The 16457-nt window shown below is 40.0% G+C and overlaps 1 protein-coding gene across 2 annotated transcripts in view; it reads right to left on the bottom strand.

Moving 5' to 3' along the window:
* The window catches only part of PRKCA (protein kinase C alpha), a 325883-nt gene that overhangs the window by 68221 nt on the left and 241205 nt on the right, over positions 1-16457 (bottom strand). Inside the window, exon 9 of one of the 2 annotated variants that reach the window (XM_061615578.1) lies at positions 1227-1250. The exons of the other annotated variant lie outside the window; for it this stretch is intronic. Within the exon in view, the coding sequence (XP_061471562.1) occupies positions 1227-1250 (24 nt within the window). The remainder of the gene's footprint in view (positions 1-1226; positions 1251-16457) is intronic. 2 annotated transcript variants of the gene reach the window in all.

Below are 16457 nucleotides of genomic sequence, written 5' to 3' on the forward strand. Positions count from 1 at the left end.
GAAGCAAGCATTACATCAGTATATCAAACCTGACATGGTACATCCATCAGATGGGGGAAAGTCCCAAGGGGTTTTAATAGAGTTCAACAGGATGTATTAGGACAAGGACCCTCACTTGAATATTTCTCACAGCTCTCCTACTGTTCTAATTTAAAAAAACAATATACGAAACAGATTTTCAGCACAACACAAAAATCAATAAAGTTGATAACATTTTAGTGTATAGCTTGATGATAAATTTAAGGGCTTTCCCCAGGTTTTCAAAAGATATAAGACAATTTTATTTTATTTTTCATGGTATTGGTTATGAAGAACTCAGAGCGCCTTTAAACCTCAGAATCACAATATTCTGTCACTCTATATCACAACTGAAATATCACCATGCAATACGCAATCCATGCTGAATAGACTTGAGGCAGAATATCATGCAATTGTTTTAGCCAAAGAAGGGATTTAGGTACTCATTTAGTTAAAAAATGAGAGAAAAGTTGTGTTCAGCATAAAAAGTAGAATGCTGCCTTTGCCCTTTTGGATGTTCATGCTGATGTTTCAGAAAGCAGTGCTTTCTAAATACTACTAGAGAAAATACACTTTACAGTCCAGTACTATCAGGCTTCTTTTCATCAGGCATTGCATCCTGCTGTCGTTACAGTACTGTAAATCTTTGGGCTTATCCAAACAGAGCGGGATAATCCACTGTTTCCTATTTGGGTTGTCAGCTGATAGTCCTCACTTTGCCTTCCCCCCCCCGCTGCTTCCCATTGGAAAAAACGCTTTTTTTGTGGCACAGCAAGATTCCCGATTTCAAACAGCAAATCGCATTTTTGCCGGTATTGGAAGGAGTGGATTTAACCTGTGAAAATGCGTAACACCGCGTGACGTCATTTGGACAACCGAAAAATAATAAACACACATAGCGCGCATGTCACACATTTTGCGGTCGTCTGGATGAGCTCCTTGTTTAATCAAAGCTAAAGCAGATTAAAACTATATAAATGCAGCTGCGCGTGAGACAAACACATGAATCTCTGCTTTGCTTATGCATCGCTATTCATCTTGCATTGCAAGACATTCATATCTCTTAGTAAGATGAAACAAAAAAATCCACACAAATACTAGTGGGCAAACGTCAAAAACACATTTTTAATGGAAATATAGTTGCACTATGAAGAGGGGTGAAAACCCAAGACATGCACATAGTCTTACTTTCACTGGTTTGGACGCACCTTATCTTGGACCTTTCTTTTACCCTGTAACCACAGGCAAGATATTACTTTATGGCGTAAAACAAAACCGCTACAATGCTAGAAACAAACAAAATTAGCTCTTCCAAGTCACCTTGTCTGATCAGGAGCTCTCATTGGACTTTACCTGAAGGTATTTTGTGGAATGTATTCCTTTACAGAGAACTAGTGAGAACATTTTTTTTCATACACCATTAGGAAGGGCAATGTGATCACAGCCCAATCCTTACACTTCGTCTGCCAGCAAATGAATTCTTAGAATGGCATGTGCAATAGCACAGACACAAAATGTATTAGCTTGCTCACAAAAGGATAGTGATGCCTTCACACAAGGAATATGATTGTTCACAGAAGAACAAGCAAGTTAAAAAGAGTTATTTCTGTAGAAGAGTATTTTCAGTCATACATGCATATATATGTTTAATAATTTGTGGATTTCATAATTGTAAGAAGCATCTCTAAAGATTTGTCACAGACTAAAGGGATGTCGACCTGGGTGGTTGCCTGCAAACCTGTGTCATTAAGACCCAGAGACAAAGAAGGCTCAATGATACCTCTCTTGCATCCTAGTTTCTATCCAAATCAAACTGTGAGTGGAATAAGTTCTTAAAAGGATAACATGAGACTGAACAGGCTGTCTCACATACTCCTGTTATGGCATTGCAAATATAATGTTCAATGTCCTTCCCCTCCTAATTTTATTAAACAGCCAAGATGATGCCCTATGCTTCTTGTTGGACAACTCCCAGCATCCTTTACCACTGACCATACTGACTAAGAAAGACAAGGAGTTGCATGTTGCTGGCACTTGCCTTAGTGTTGTTGTAACTGTATTTCCACTGCTTTAAAAATAAACTTGTGGCTTCTTCCTGTGCAGCTAGGCAGAGCTTGGAAGATTACTTTTAAAAAGTAATAAATTACAGTTGCAATTACAGGGCCCCAAAAAGTAGTAATTATGGTTACAATTACAATTGTTCTGAATGTAACTGATTACTTTTTCTCGAAAGTAATCACTACAATTACATTTCAGTTACTTTTTTTAAAAAATGCCTACAAGCTGGCCTTGGCTGCTGCACCTCTAAGTAGCCTAAAACAACATTAAAAATAAACACACACATACAGAGATAGTAGAATAATTCTTTTTATCCATAAGATAGCAATGGTGGTCTCTCTGCTGGTAAGGGAGGTGGGGAGGGAGAAAGAGGCCACTACTCAGATCTTTGCATGTCAAACCAAGTGCAACCTACCTCCACCTCAGCCAGCAAGCATAACCTCTCTCACTTAACCACCTCCCAGATCCTGCTCTGCCACCAACTAAGGGACACTCACCCAAGCAAACATTTTCCCCTGAGATGCAAAAAAGTGAAAATACTGCAAATGCAGCATGGTAGCCAGAAAGGTGGTGGAGGCCACTTTGTGTGCCAAGTGCAAACACAGTATACACACACACGTTGTCATCTTTCACCTCCACAGTTCTTTATCTCCATTCTGCTGTTGCCTCCTTCTTTTCCTTTAACCATCTTTTTGCCTTCCGGCTCCTTTTTCCCTCTTCTCCACTCTTCTCCACCACCATCCATTTTTTTAAACAATTGTTTTCTCTACTCCACCCCATTTCATTCTCCACCTCCTCCCTCGTCGACTCCTACGCACCCACAGAGCACGAGGGAAAAGTGATGCTGCACAGAAGCCCAATTTGAGGCACGTGATTTTCATCCACAAATCAGAGGAGAAGACTTCCCCTGCTCCCCCCCCAAGTAATACCCAAAAGTAATGCTGGAAACATTACAATTACTCCACAAAACAAATAAAATTACTCCTAGTTCTATTACAATCAAAATGTAAAGGAATTACCCACTCGTTCCTCAAAAACGTAATGAATTACAAGTAATACATTACTTGTAACGAATTACTTCCAAGCTCTGCAGCTAAGATAAGGCATGATACCACCCATGTGGCAGGAACCTACACTATGGCTTTTTTTTATACCAGCATCACTCCATCTGAATATTGCCTCACATGGGAGGCAACTGGGCAGCACAGACTCTTGCTAAGGCTTCTTACATCAGTTTAACAGTGTGGGAAGACATCAATCTGCAGGAAGTTCCACTGATCATATAAATATTTCTCTCCAAATAACTATCAGAATTAAAAAAGTCTATTATATTTAAGCAAAGAAGCAACAGCCATTTGTCACATCCACACCATACATTTAAAGCACTCTTATACCACTGTAAAAGCCATAGCTGTCAGCTCTGCACCGAGACAGCAGTGCAGGCGGGGGCTGGAAATTCCTGGGTATTTACCAGGGCGGGAAAGTCCTTAGCTGGCAGCCTGGTCGTAAATCTGCCAGGCTAACAAGGATGAAGCGTGATAAGGGCAAGGCCCTTTCCAAGCTTACGTGCCAAGCCAGAAGTCCAGAAGCGAGGTCAGTAGAGGTCCGGGTTCAATTGCCAAGGGGTCAGTCCGAGATAAGGTTCAGGGAATCTGGAAACACACGAGGCCACATCTGACGGTGTAGTCAGCAACAAGCTGAAGCCAAGGTTTGTCTTTTAAGGAGCAGGTTTGTCAGCAGGTGTGAGCCATCAGCGTTTTGGCCTTAAGTGGACAGGCCTGCCCCTCTTCTGCCTGACCTTCTGTTGTCTACATTCTGCAGGTGAGGGGGGAGTATCCACTGTCTGCGTCTGGCTGAAGGGCTTCAGTTGTGTCTGGGGTGCTCTGCAGCTAAGGGGGAGAAGGAGCTGGGTTCTCAGGAGTTTCCTCTGTTTCTCCTTCTGGGTCTGCTGCTTCTGGGTCTGCTGCTGTTACTCCTGAGTCATCCTCGTCTGATAAGTCCTCCGACGGGGCAATCACATTAGCTTTTCCCAAAGAATCCTGGGAAAAGTAGTTTGTTAAGGATGCTGGGACCTGTAACACTGTGACAAACTACAGTTCCCAGGATTCTCTCAGGGAAGCCATGACTTTCAGCGTGGTATATGAGTGCTTTAAATGTATAGTGTGGATATGATATCTGTTAACCAACCCAGCAGTACTCCCTCAGTGTACTGTTCCTTCACTTGATTTGCCCCACCCTTTGTGTATGTTGTGTATGCTTGACATCAGCTTGCAAAGCTGAACTGACAAGTTTGGTGACATTCAATCTCACTTGACCCATTGCTCCAACATATCCACACACACCCTTCATCAATTTCTGTATGAAATACTCTGGGTTCACTTCATACTATAGGCTAGGACAAGTGCCTCGCTTCCAATCATGATCTGAAGCTGCAGTTTGAAGTTGGTCTGCAAGCAGTGGGTTTAGAGGCTGGCTCTAACCATAAATTTGCCCATTGTTATAGCACATCAAATAATGCTTAGCAAAAACAACAAAAACTAAGCAAGGAAGTGGAGGAAGGAACCCATGCTCGAGAATGGGGGAGGGAGGCAGGGAGCACTCTGAATTAAGCCTATGAGTCACACTACAACTAACTGCAAATAGTAGCAAGACTACTATCTAGTCTATTTGAGAAGGCACACTATGCCTGTTGTCATAGCAACATGTTTAAGGTGTTCTCTGAGGAGCTCTCTTGTTTGCCTTCTCTAGCTACAGAGAAAATATGAAATTTGGTTTATGATGTGTGTGTGCTTTAATCTTAACACACTGGACATATGAATCTGTGGTCTCTTTTTAGTCAGTAGCTGCTTCAATGACATCTAGTGGTCGTAGAAATAAATAGCTTTGTTTCCCCGGCAGTTATTCTCTCTAACAAGTGCTCTTATGTGACATACATCTCTGCAGCTCATCACAATTTATTACTAAGGAAGACATAACAGATATAAATAGTATATTAACAATGTAGCACAGAGCAGAGCAATGCAGACCCCCAAAATGGTCTTGTGTTCTGAGGAAGAGTAATCAGAATTTGACGATATCCTCACTACTGATTTAAAAACAGAGAGAGGGATGACTGCATTGGCCACTCTCTTAAGAATAAGAGGCTACTAGGTGGTTCATGTGTATGTGTAGTGTGGGAACCACAACAACTATGAGAAGGCAATGGGTGCTACTGGGCTGAAGGTTGAAAGACTAGACCAGCCTTTCCCAACTAGTGGGCCACCAGATGTTGTTGGACCACAATTCCCATCTTTCCTGACCATTGGCAATGCTGGCTAAGGCTGATGGGAGTTGTGGTCCAACAACATCTGGTGGCCCACTGGTTGGGAAACGCTGGTCTAGACAGAGGAATGACAGGAGGATGGCAAATGGGTAACAGAGCTTTGTTGTTGAGAATGGGAGGAGTAAAAGTGTGTAGAAGTAGCCAATATGGTGCCCTTTAGATGTTTTTAAACTACAACTCCCATTACCTCTGACCAATGGCTGTGCTGGCTGGGGTTGATAGGAGTTAGTTCAACTCCTATCACTGTTGGCTACCCCTAGTGTAGGATAAAAGATGGCACAGATAGGCATTTTCTGTCAGAGACTTCATTCTCTGTCAAGCATAATCTGTCAGGGGCCACATCCTGTTCCCTACCTAGGACAGTCTTCTCAAGCCCATATATTTTTCTCCCTGAACATTCAGGTAAATACCAGATAACCAAGTTTCATATTAAGCTGCAGCCTATACTATTTTCATTTTATGTTTTAATGTATATGGATCAAGCCAAAGCACTAAAAGTGTCAACTGAGGGAGGGATGTGAGCGTGCACTTAACATTTTCCCATTGACATAAGTGGAACTTAAAACCAGTTCCTTTTGCATGGATTGTATCCTGTGCCTTCAAACTTTGGGAAGATGAATGTTCCCAGATCAGATTTAATGAATCTCAGAATGCTTTTCTTACCATTGTGTTGCTGCACCCACAACAGAGTGAGAAGCCAAATTATAGCTTAAGCAGACAGACTACACTGCAGGATTATATGCTACGTGGGGGAAAATGGCGTGAAATTACAATTAAGCATGTGACCCATAGATTATAAGTAAATGCAGTTCTAAATAAAATTGTATTTCTGTTGATTGTTAAGAATATTTTGCTGTAGCTAGATATTTGTTGTATTAGTATCTCAGCAACCTGATTAAGAGATATTTGGAAAGAACAGCTGTGTATTTTGCTTTGTTATAGTAATGCACTACTGCCCTCGTGTGGCTTGCAAATTTAAAGGAAACTCATTCTAGAGAATGCAATGAAAATAATAATGCTCACAGTTACTAGGGATGTGGTAGAACTCCACCCAATTTGGATTTGGTACCGAATTTTCCATTAATTTGCTTATTCTCTAACGTTGCCGATTGAATTTTTAAGCAGTGATTTTCCACGGCTATTTTTGAAAACAGATTTTTATGCCTCTAAAATGTTGGTATGAAGAAACATAATCAGTAATTCCTTTCAAAATATCAAAATTTCTTTTCAAAATTATCAATATGTCCTTTAAAATTATTGATATTAATTTAAAAATAATTTTTGCAAGGGGAAAAAATGGATCAGTAAAAGCAGCAGCTTGCGGACAAAGAACAAACTTGAACTGATACCGGTTTGTTAGGTCTGTGAAATGCTTTGACACTGGCACCAACCAACAGATGCTATCCCCAATTGTTACTCACTTTAAATTACAAACATGCATGCACACCCTGTTGAGTGTTGTGTTTTCTGAAGCTCTGTAGTAGCAGTAGTTCATTTTGTCATGCAATATTAACCTGAAGACGTGGTTTCATATCGCTCCCCACAACAGCAATTGCAAATGTCACTCTTCCAAAGCAATTGACTACTTACAATGTGGGTGATTAAACCTTGTGGGGGGAGAAGGGATGGAGAAGTGGAAATGCGTGAAGGGGATTAAACAGGCTACAACATTAATATATATGACCTAATATATGTGCTGGTCTTGGATCGAAATAAATGAACTGAATTGAATTGAATGAATTAATATGTATCTGAGAAGACCAGTGTGGAGGGGGCACTTCTTACCCTTTTGCTGCTGGAAGTGGGGCAAGAGCAACTCCTGTTTGGGTTCTTTTGTTTGTATTCCAGAAGGAAGATAGAGATAGGGTCTTCCAGCTGGCTAGGCTTACCTACCTTTACCTGTGCTCTTCTCTACCTAACTTCCTTCCATTGTAAACTGAATTGCTCAGGGAAGCTGACCTGCCCCTCCTTCGTCTTCTTCTTTGACTGTCCAAGGAGAGAGGAGACATCTCTGTTTTTGTTCTCTCTTCTGAACCATAAGGGCAATACCCAAGTCTGGGCACTGTGCCTCCAACTTATTTAATTAAAACTAGGGATACTTTTCTACTATGTATTTCTATAAATAAAGTAGCTTTTTCTTATTTTACTAAGTCTTAAGTCTCAGTGATTTGAATGCAGGCTAAAAGCCTGCTTCTTAGGTAAATATACAAACTGGCACATGCAGCTCAGAACACTGAGTTACTCTGCATATGCATAAGAAAGGGTTATGGGCCCAGTAAGCTAAATTGAATTGCAAGTTGTGCCTCAAAGCTAAAAAGCTAAGTACTGTGTGTGATTTACAAAACAGATCAAAAGGAGAGAAAAGCAGAACAAAAGATAAGAAATCATGGCTGAAGAATCAACATTTAAGACAAATGTCCCAAAGCTGGAGAAAGGCAATTATGCGATTTGAAGTCTTCAAATGATGGCACTTTTGGAAGAGTAGGATCTACATGGAGTCCTGACTGATCCTGAACCTTCAGCAGCGGATCAAGCAGCCACTGCCTTCTGGAAGCACAAGCAAGCCAAGGTTAAGTCTCTTTTTATTTCTGCTTTATCAGATGAGGCACTAAATGTTTGCATGAACAGTAAAAAAGCTAAGGAAATATGAGAAAAGCTTGAGAAAGTGTGTCATAGAAAATCTAAAAATCATGTGATGTTTCTCTATAAATTGCTGTACATGCTGAGGCAATCTTACACACAGAGTCTCAAAGAACATCTGGACAGATTTACAAGTCTGCTCCGAGAATTAGAAAGTTGTGAAAAATCTTTAGATGAGGATTTGCAGAAAGCTATTTACCACTGGCCTCTCTAAGTGAACATCATCGTGTTATGGCTTGTCGTAGCATATTAGAAGAGAGAGATCAGAATTTGGATCAGATTATGGCATACCTTAAAGATCAGGACTATAAAGAAAGACAGAAACAACATCTGTCTGAAACAGCAAATTTTACTGTGGGCAGAAACAGCAAAGGCAGGATAGAGAGATGAATCATGCCCCAAAGCCACAGCAGGGCACAGATAAACAAACCAAGAATTGCTTCAAATGCGAATCTCGTAATCAACTTCAAAATTATTGTACTAGAAGGGAGAGAGGAGAGTTGATTTTAAAGAGAAGCAAGCTAAAAGGAAAACAAATAGCCAAATTAAAGCGAAGCATTCCAGTTACCATGTATCTGATGGAAAGAATGATTATAAAACCTGATTTTAAATTGACACTGGGACAACAACATATTTAATAAATGATAAAGCTTTTAAAAAACTTTAGCCACCATACACAGAACGTAATTATAGCATCAGGAGACATTTTCTGTTCACAAGGAATTGAGCTAATTTGCAAAACACCAGAGGGTGCCAGAGAGCTTGAACTGAAAAACTGCCTATTTTTTCAGCTTTTAAAGATAATTTAATAAGTGCCACAAAAAAATGGAACTTGGAGGTGAACTCCCATTTATATGACAACATTTGTCAAGTTTTAGACCAAGAAGAAGTGTTTTGTACTACTAAATTGAAAAATGGACTTTTGCATTCAGAATATTTTGAAACTATGCATGAAAATAGCGCCAAAGAAAACTGATTCTGGATGCATACATGTTTGGCATAAAAGAATGGGACATGCCAGCTTAGCCAGAATTAATGCTCTAGAGAAGGAAAATTTGGCTAGAGGCATTAAAATTGGACAATGTAAATGCACTGAAAAATGTGAATGTTGTATAAAGACAAAAAGTGTGAAACCAAATATTCCTAAGAAAAGTGAAAAGAAAACTACAAAACACCTGGTGTTGGGCCAAGGAGACAGTAAATTAGGGTTCCTGCTGGTGTACCATCCATCCTGCTGCCTGGCAGCTTCTCTGACTGAGCTGGCAGAGGCCATCTTGGTTGTGGTATTGGAGGAGCCCAGAACGATAACCCTGGGTGATTTCAATGTCCATGCTGAGGCTGCCTCTAATGTTCCAGCTCGGGACTTCATGGCCTCCATGATGACCATGGGGCTGTCTCAAGTTGTCACCACTTCAATGCATAGGGCAGGGCACACCTTTGACTTGGTTTATATCTTGTGTCAGCAAAATATATAAAGTATAGCTTAAAGCCAATGTAGTTGGTATATTTGCTGTTAGCTTGGAGGTTTGTATCCCCTTCAAGGCCCCAGCATTCTTAGGTATTTTAGATGTACTTGGCAGGTGGATGAGTCAAGGTACGGTCAATGATGAGATAGTACAGGTGTGTTATCAGTTGTTTGCTAGCAAAGTTGGAGATAAAGATAAGGTAGGCACATAGTTTGCCAAGGGAGGATGCCAAGATGTTTCAGTTATCTGTCTCAATATAATATAGCTTTCTAGCAATTAGTGTGCTTTTGAAGTTGTTTTGTTAAATCAACAGATCAAGTAAATAATATGTAGCAGGTGTCATGATTTAATGTCTTGATGCTTTGAAGTAATTAATCATTTATGTAATCGTATCAGTTTGTATTTATTTATTTATTATTAACTTTGTTAGTCGCCCATCTGGCTGGTTGTCCAGCCACTCTGGGCGACGTACAAGATAAAACAGTATATCAAACAATTAAAATGTAAAAATAGTATGCTATAAAAGTGTCTCTTGTGCCCAGTATGAGTGTTCAGTCTGACACCAGCTTCTGCAGGGCTGTGTTACTGATCCACTTTTATTGGGGATACTTGGCTGTATGCTTTGTAAGTGAACTCAATAAATTTTAACTCTTTGTAAGCAAACCTCATGTCTGCATCTCATCTCTGGTAATCCAAACAAACCTGAAGCGTATACACAGTTTTTGCTCCAGATGGAGGAAGGGGTGGTCTGGATATGGGGGTAGTGGATGTTACCCCATTGTTGTGGTCAGACTACTTCCTGGTGAAGTTTATACTTATGACTCCGATCTTCCCCTGCAGGGGTGGTGCACAGATTAAGATGGTCTGCCCCCAGAGACTAATGGAATCCATAGGATTCCTGAATGCCCTGGGGGAGTTCCCAGCAGATAGAGCAGGTGACCCTGCTGAAGCCCTTGTAACGCTGTGGCCTAGTAACAGTGCTGATATACAGAGGTTTCCTGATAGCTTGCCTGTAGCTTTTGTGGTCTTCCTATGGTTGTTGGTTGTGGTCCAGTTTCAGGTATCCTACTTCCACTGGAGTAGGTGCTGGGTAAATGTAAATACACAGACTGACACACACAGCTCAGAACACTGAGTTATTCTGTATATGCAAAGCATTTGAACCTTTCCTACAGAGATATCCAGATTGATATGGCCAAAGTACCTATTTGTTGCCCAGCAATTGTGAATGGTAACCTGTTTCCCTTGTGGGAAAGGAGTATATGAGTTAAGTTCCTCAATGGAGCTGCCTATAATTCTATTGACTGTGCCATTTCTTCACTATCACAGGGTTGTATACAACTAAGTCCAACTCAGAGTAGACATTTAAATTAATGAAACTAAGTTTGTCATATCTATTAACTTCAATGGGTCTACTCTGAGTAGAACTTAGTTGGCTACAACCCCTAGAGTGCAGTCCCTTCTCCTAAGCTATTACAGACACACGAGTGTCTTCTTATCCCATCTCAACCTAGACATTTCTCAAGTCATAAAAGCACACAAAGAATCCTGCTGGATCAAATTCAGACCAAAGGCCTACCTAAGTCCAGTATTCTGTTCCCACTCTGACCAACCAGAAGTTTATGAGAAGCTCATAAGCAGGACATGACCTACATTCTTTCACTTGTGGACCCCAGCAATTGGGCTTCAGAGGCATACTGCCTTTGATCCTGGAGACAGTTACCTAGCCTTCATGTATAGTAGCCATCAATAGCCTTATCCTCCATGAAATTGTCTAATTTCTTTTAAAACTTTTCAAGTTGCCAACAATCCCTACATTTTGTGGTAGCAAATTCCATAGCTTAACTCTGTGAAGTAATACTTCCATTTGTTTGTCCTCAGTCTCCCACCATTCCACTTCACTGGATGACCCTGGGTCCTGGTAGATCAAAAGCCTACAAAACAAACATGAAAGGTTTGCTCCCAGCCTCCATGATGAGCTACTAGCCAGGTAGGATGTCTGGCCTACCTTACTTGACTGACAACATTTTTTATTAGTCCCACTTCCATCTCTTTCCTGAACTCTCTCAAGACCTAGGGCCAAACCTTGGATCCCACAAGTAATATAGGCTCAAAGCTGCATTATTTTGAGACAGATCTAAGCAACTCTTGGCTCTCCTTCCACCCAGTAGCCTCCTTTGCCCTCCCCAGTTATTATATATTTATTTATTAAATTTATATCCCACCCTTCCTCCCGAAAGGAGCCCAGGGTGACAAACATATCAACAAAACAATTTAAGAATGAAAGGAAGACATTCTAAAAACAGTTTGAAACATTCTAAAACACAATTACAGTTAAAAAAAATTCCAAGACACAATTATAGTTTAAAACATTATTTCATCGCTGATTTTGGGTTGCTAGGAACAGTCCCCTTCAGTCATCAAGTGGCTGGGTAACCAAATGTTTTCAAATTCCTTCTGAAAGTCAATAGCGATGGAGACGGATACACTTCACTGGGGAGGACATTCCACAAATGGGGAGCCACCACTGAAAAGTCATGGGTCAACACCATCCAGGTAGCCACCTTACTTGCTTACACTGAGTTAATAGGCTTAAAAATTAAAATAAACTTGCGTGTGTAGCGAACAAGAGAAAAACTAAATGATTGTGTCCAATGCTGGTCCTACTCAAAGTAGACCCACTGGAATAAACAGAAATGACTAACTTAGGACCATTAATTTCACTGTGTTTACTCTAACCCAAGGTCTCCATATTGCCAAAGGCAAAGTGTAAGAATCACATAAAAAAAAAAGAATTCTTGTGTTTCTTGAATTTCTTTTGATAAACAGGAATGCTGGTCAGCAGGGTTGCATCAATAGACCTTTGGGTGTTTAATTAAACTGTGAAGACAGATGCCATGAATGTGGAGTTAAAGGTTTTAATTTCCTCAAGTTAATTATCACGCATCCCTCTGATATGTTTTCATTTTTTTCATAAACTCGTAACCAATTGAAGCTTCTTTGTCTTTAGTCTTTATTTGCTCTTGCAAAAGAGTACATTACTGAAAGTGAAAACATAATTAAGGAAAATGACATGAGGAGAAGACTGCCAGGGAGGTAAAAAAAAAGCTCCCTGGTACTCAGTTTTAAAAGCAACACAAAATCCTAATTAAGAGTACTGTTCATTTTAACAAAATGGAATGTAGGGACATGCTTTATGCACGGAATTAATTTGTCATCATACAAACAGTTAAACTAGTTTGAAGTTGAAACCTAGGTTTCAAAATCTAAGGGAAGCAACTTACATTTTGTAATTTATCTGACTCTGTATAGAGCAACAATTTCAAACCAAATTATTTCCAGTACACATATATTTCATTCAGGGATTGGGAATCTGCTGCTTTCCTGATGCTGCTGGGTAAAACTCTCATCAACTTTGGCCAGTGGCCATGCTGGCTAGGAAATCAAAACCACTTTGAGGGCCAAGGGCTCTGGAGTTGGAGTCATGGAGACAGAAGCAATTTTTGGTGGAGTCAGAGTCAGTTGGTAGAAATGTACTGACTCTGACTTCAAAATAAAAACTTACAATATTATAACAATATATGGTAAATACATCATTTTATACTTATATTTTATCCTTTTTTATTTTTCAGGAAAATATTTGTAATTTTGATTGACAATTTTTTTTAAATATAAATTCACGTCAAAGAAGCTTCCCATGAATTCAGTTGTATTTGAGCATTTCACCACAACAATTGCTCTGAGCAGAGTAAAAGTCAGGAAAAATAAAACGGCATCAGTAAGCTTCACCTCCAATCGCAGACTCAATGCAGGACATTGGCCTTAAGCAAAAAGAGCACACCATTAATAAAGGAAGCAAAACATCCTATCTGCATAAATTGTCATTTACTTCAATATACACCATCATTTGACAGATGAAATCATTGACCAAGACAGTGTTCCCAGGCAACTATTCGGCTGTTAAAGTATCCATATGAGAAGAGCAATAAGTTTAATGAGGCTAGCATGCAAGAATAACATACTGATCTTTACGGATGGGGAAAAATATGACTAAAATAATGACAAAGAATAACTATAGTACAACTCTAATTGTACAGAATTGTGGCAATGAAGGTAAAGGGGATGCAGCAAGGTAGAATTGTGTAAATCTACACACACACACACACACACACACACACACACGCTTCCCCATTAACATAGGCTGTTATTTTCCATCTTGAATCATTATGCCTCCCCCAGAAAAAATTATCTACAGCTTTCAGAAAAATGGCACAAGCAGAATGAGAGGGACATTTAAGCAATAGTGCTAGAGACCATGAGATGGCAGGGAGATGAAACAATTAAGACAGCTGAAAGACCCCACCAAGACAGATGCATTTCACAAAAAATGCTTCATCTTCATCAGATTCATTGCAACCAAAAAGCATGATTGGAAACCTCCATCAACACATGCTTCATTATGGGGAGACATGCAAGGCTAAATATTCAACAAATTCCAACACTCAACCAGAAACTGATTAAACCTGGATAGAACTGCACACCAACCCATAGTATGTGCTCTAACAAACTTAGTAGGCAACCTTAGACACATCATAGATTCATAACTCTACCTCAGTCTAAACCCCTTGAAAGGAACCATTCTCCATCTTTGTCCTCTCCCCATACCCTAATATAGATCACAACAAATGTATAAAAAATGTGAAAACGTATTATACAATGTAACCATATGACTCACATCCCTATTCCTTACTGTTAAAAAAAACCCTTCAAAAGTTTTTGAAAAAAGAAAAAAAAATGTGCTTTTGCCTATCATTAGTGGCTCCATAGATGTCATGGGTCAACAGGACTGTAATAATTATCTGCAGTTCGATTCACATTATTGTGTGTGCACCCAGGCCTACCTTTTTCCAGGAACAGTCCCCATATTTCTGAATGTGTATCCATCTCATTACTGTGTTCCATTACATGGCTGAGAACACCATGTGTACTAAGTGCTGGGTATAAACTAAATGGGCAAGATCCAATGATGCACCAGTAGATACAATGCAACTTCCCCTTAACCCTTCCTCTCTTCCCCTTTGCAACGCCCAGTCTGCTCCTGAGGATCTCCAAACCTTCTAAACCAGATTTTTTTTATGGAGATAGCAGGGGACAGGAGAGGAAGGGTAGATCTCATTTGCACAAGCAGAAGTTGTATAAGCAGGATGACACAATTGCATATTCACGAATAGGCAAAAAAACCCCTTGCGGTTTAAGAACAGGCGTAATTATATTTCATTTTGAAACACTGAAACTCAAAATCAGTTATTGTAAGTGACATTGGTTTTATGTCAGGAAATGTTTGTAAGAAACATTACAAATAAAATAAATAAAATATTATACAGAACAAAATTACAATGTATCATTTGTAATTCAGTAATATGAAAGCAAAGGTCAGGGGTCTGATTACTTTTGCACGGCACTGTATTTCTATCAAACTAAAAAGCAAGGAAATTGGGCAGCTACAGTGAATACTCCAGGGGAGCAGGAGACTTCATTCATCTCTGAGATATTGTACTGGCCTATAAATGTGTAAAAATGCAAACACAATTTGGGTTGGTCTTTCACAGACCAAATTCTTATCCTATGTAGCCTGGAAGAATTTGGTAACATGTGCCCCTTTATATTTTCTTATAAATATGCCCAATAAATGCAGCCAATACTTTTTTTAAAGTTTTAAATAAATATACATTAAGCAAACAAAGTAACTAGGTGCCAGGAATATACTACATGTGGATTTGCCTCTCTTTTCCTTAAGTGGAATAACAGCCTTTGGAGGTTGAAAAAAGCACATTACTACTAGTGTTTAGAAGCAAAAAATATTTTCTTGAATATACTACAACAAAATATCATGAAATATTTTTGATTATTCTGAAACTACCTTTCAAATGGGGTTGCCACAGCATCTGATTTTCCTGGTGCACAACCTATACTCTGGACAAGAGGCTACTGTAAGGACAGAATATGGAGAACCTGATTGGTTCCCAGTCGGAAAGGGTGTGAGACAGGGGTGTATTTTATCATCCTATTTGTTTAATCTATATGCAGAACCAGAGCTTGGAAGTAACTAGTTACAAGTAACGAATTACTTGTAATTCATTATTTTTTTGAGTAACAAGTAGGTAATTCCTTTACATTTTGATTGTAATAGAACTAGAAGTAATTTTACTACTTTTGTGGAGTAATTGTAACGTTTCCAGAATTACTTTCGGGCATTACTTGAGGGGGGAGCAGGTGAAGTCTTCTGCTCCTCTGATTTGTGGATGAAAATCATGTGCTTCAAATTGGGCTTCTGTGCAGCATTGCTCTTTCCTCATGCTCTATGGATAGATAGGATGCGAAGAGTGAGACGGGGTGGAGTGGAGAAAACAATTATTTTAAAAAATGGATAGTGGTGGTGAAGAATGGAGTGGAAGAGGATCTGGAGGTCAAGAACATGGATAAAGGAGGAGAAGGAGGCACCAGCAGAATGGAGATAAAGAACTGTGGAGGTGAAAGATGGTGTGTGTGTGTGTGTGTGTGTGTGTGTGTGTGTGTGTGTGTGAGAGAGAGAGAGAGAGAGAGAGAGAGAGAGAATACTGTGTTTCCACTTGGCACACAAAGTGGCCTCCACCACATTCTCTGGCTACTGTGCTGCATTTGCAGTATTTTACCTTTTTTGCATCTCAGGGGAAAATGTTTGCTTGAGTGAGTGTCCCTTAGTTGGTGGCAGGGCAGAGTCCAGGAGCTGGTTGAGTGAGTGTCCCTTAGTTGGTGGCAGGGCAGAGTCCGGGAGCTGGTTAAGTGAGAGAGATTATGCTGGCTGGCTGAGTGGGCGTGGGGGGTTGCACTTGGTTTGACATGCAAAGTTCTGAGTAGTGGCCTCAGCCTCCCTCCCTCCCCACCACCCTTACCAGCGGAGAGAACACCATTGC

Source organism: Rhineura floridana, chromosome 3 (assembly GCF_030035675.1).
Source record: "Rhineura floridana isolate rRhiFlo1 chromosome 3, rRhiFlo1.hap2, whole genome shotgun sequence".
NCBI classification, from domain to species: domain Eukaryota; kingdom Metazoa; phylum Chordata; class Lepidosauria; order Squamata; family Rhineuridae; genus Rhineura; species Rhineura floridana.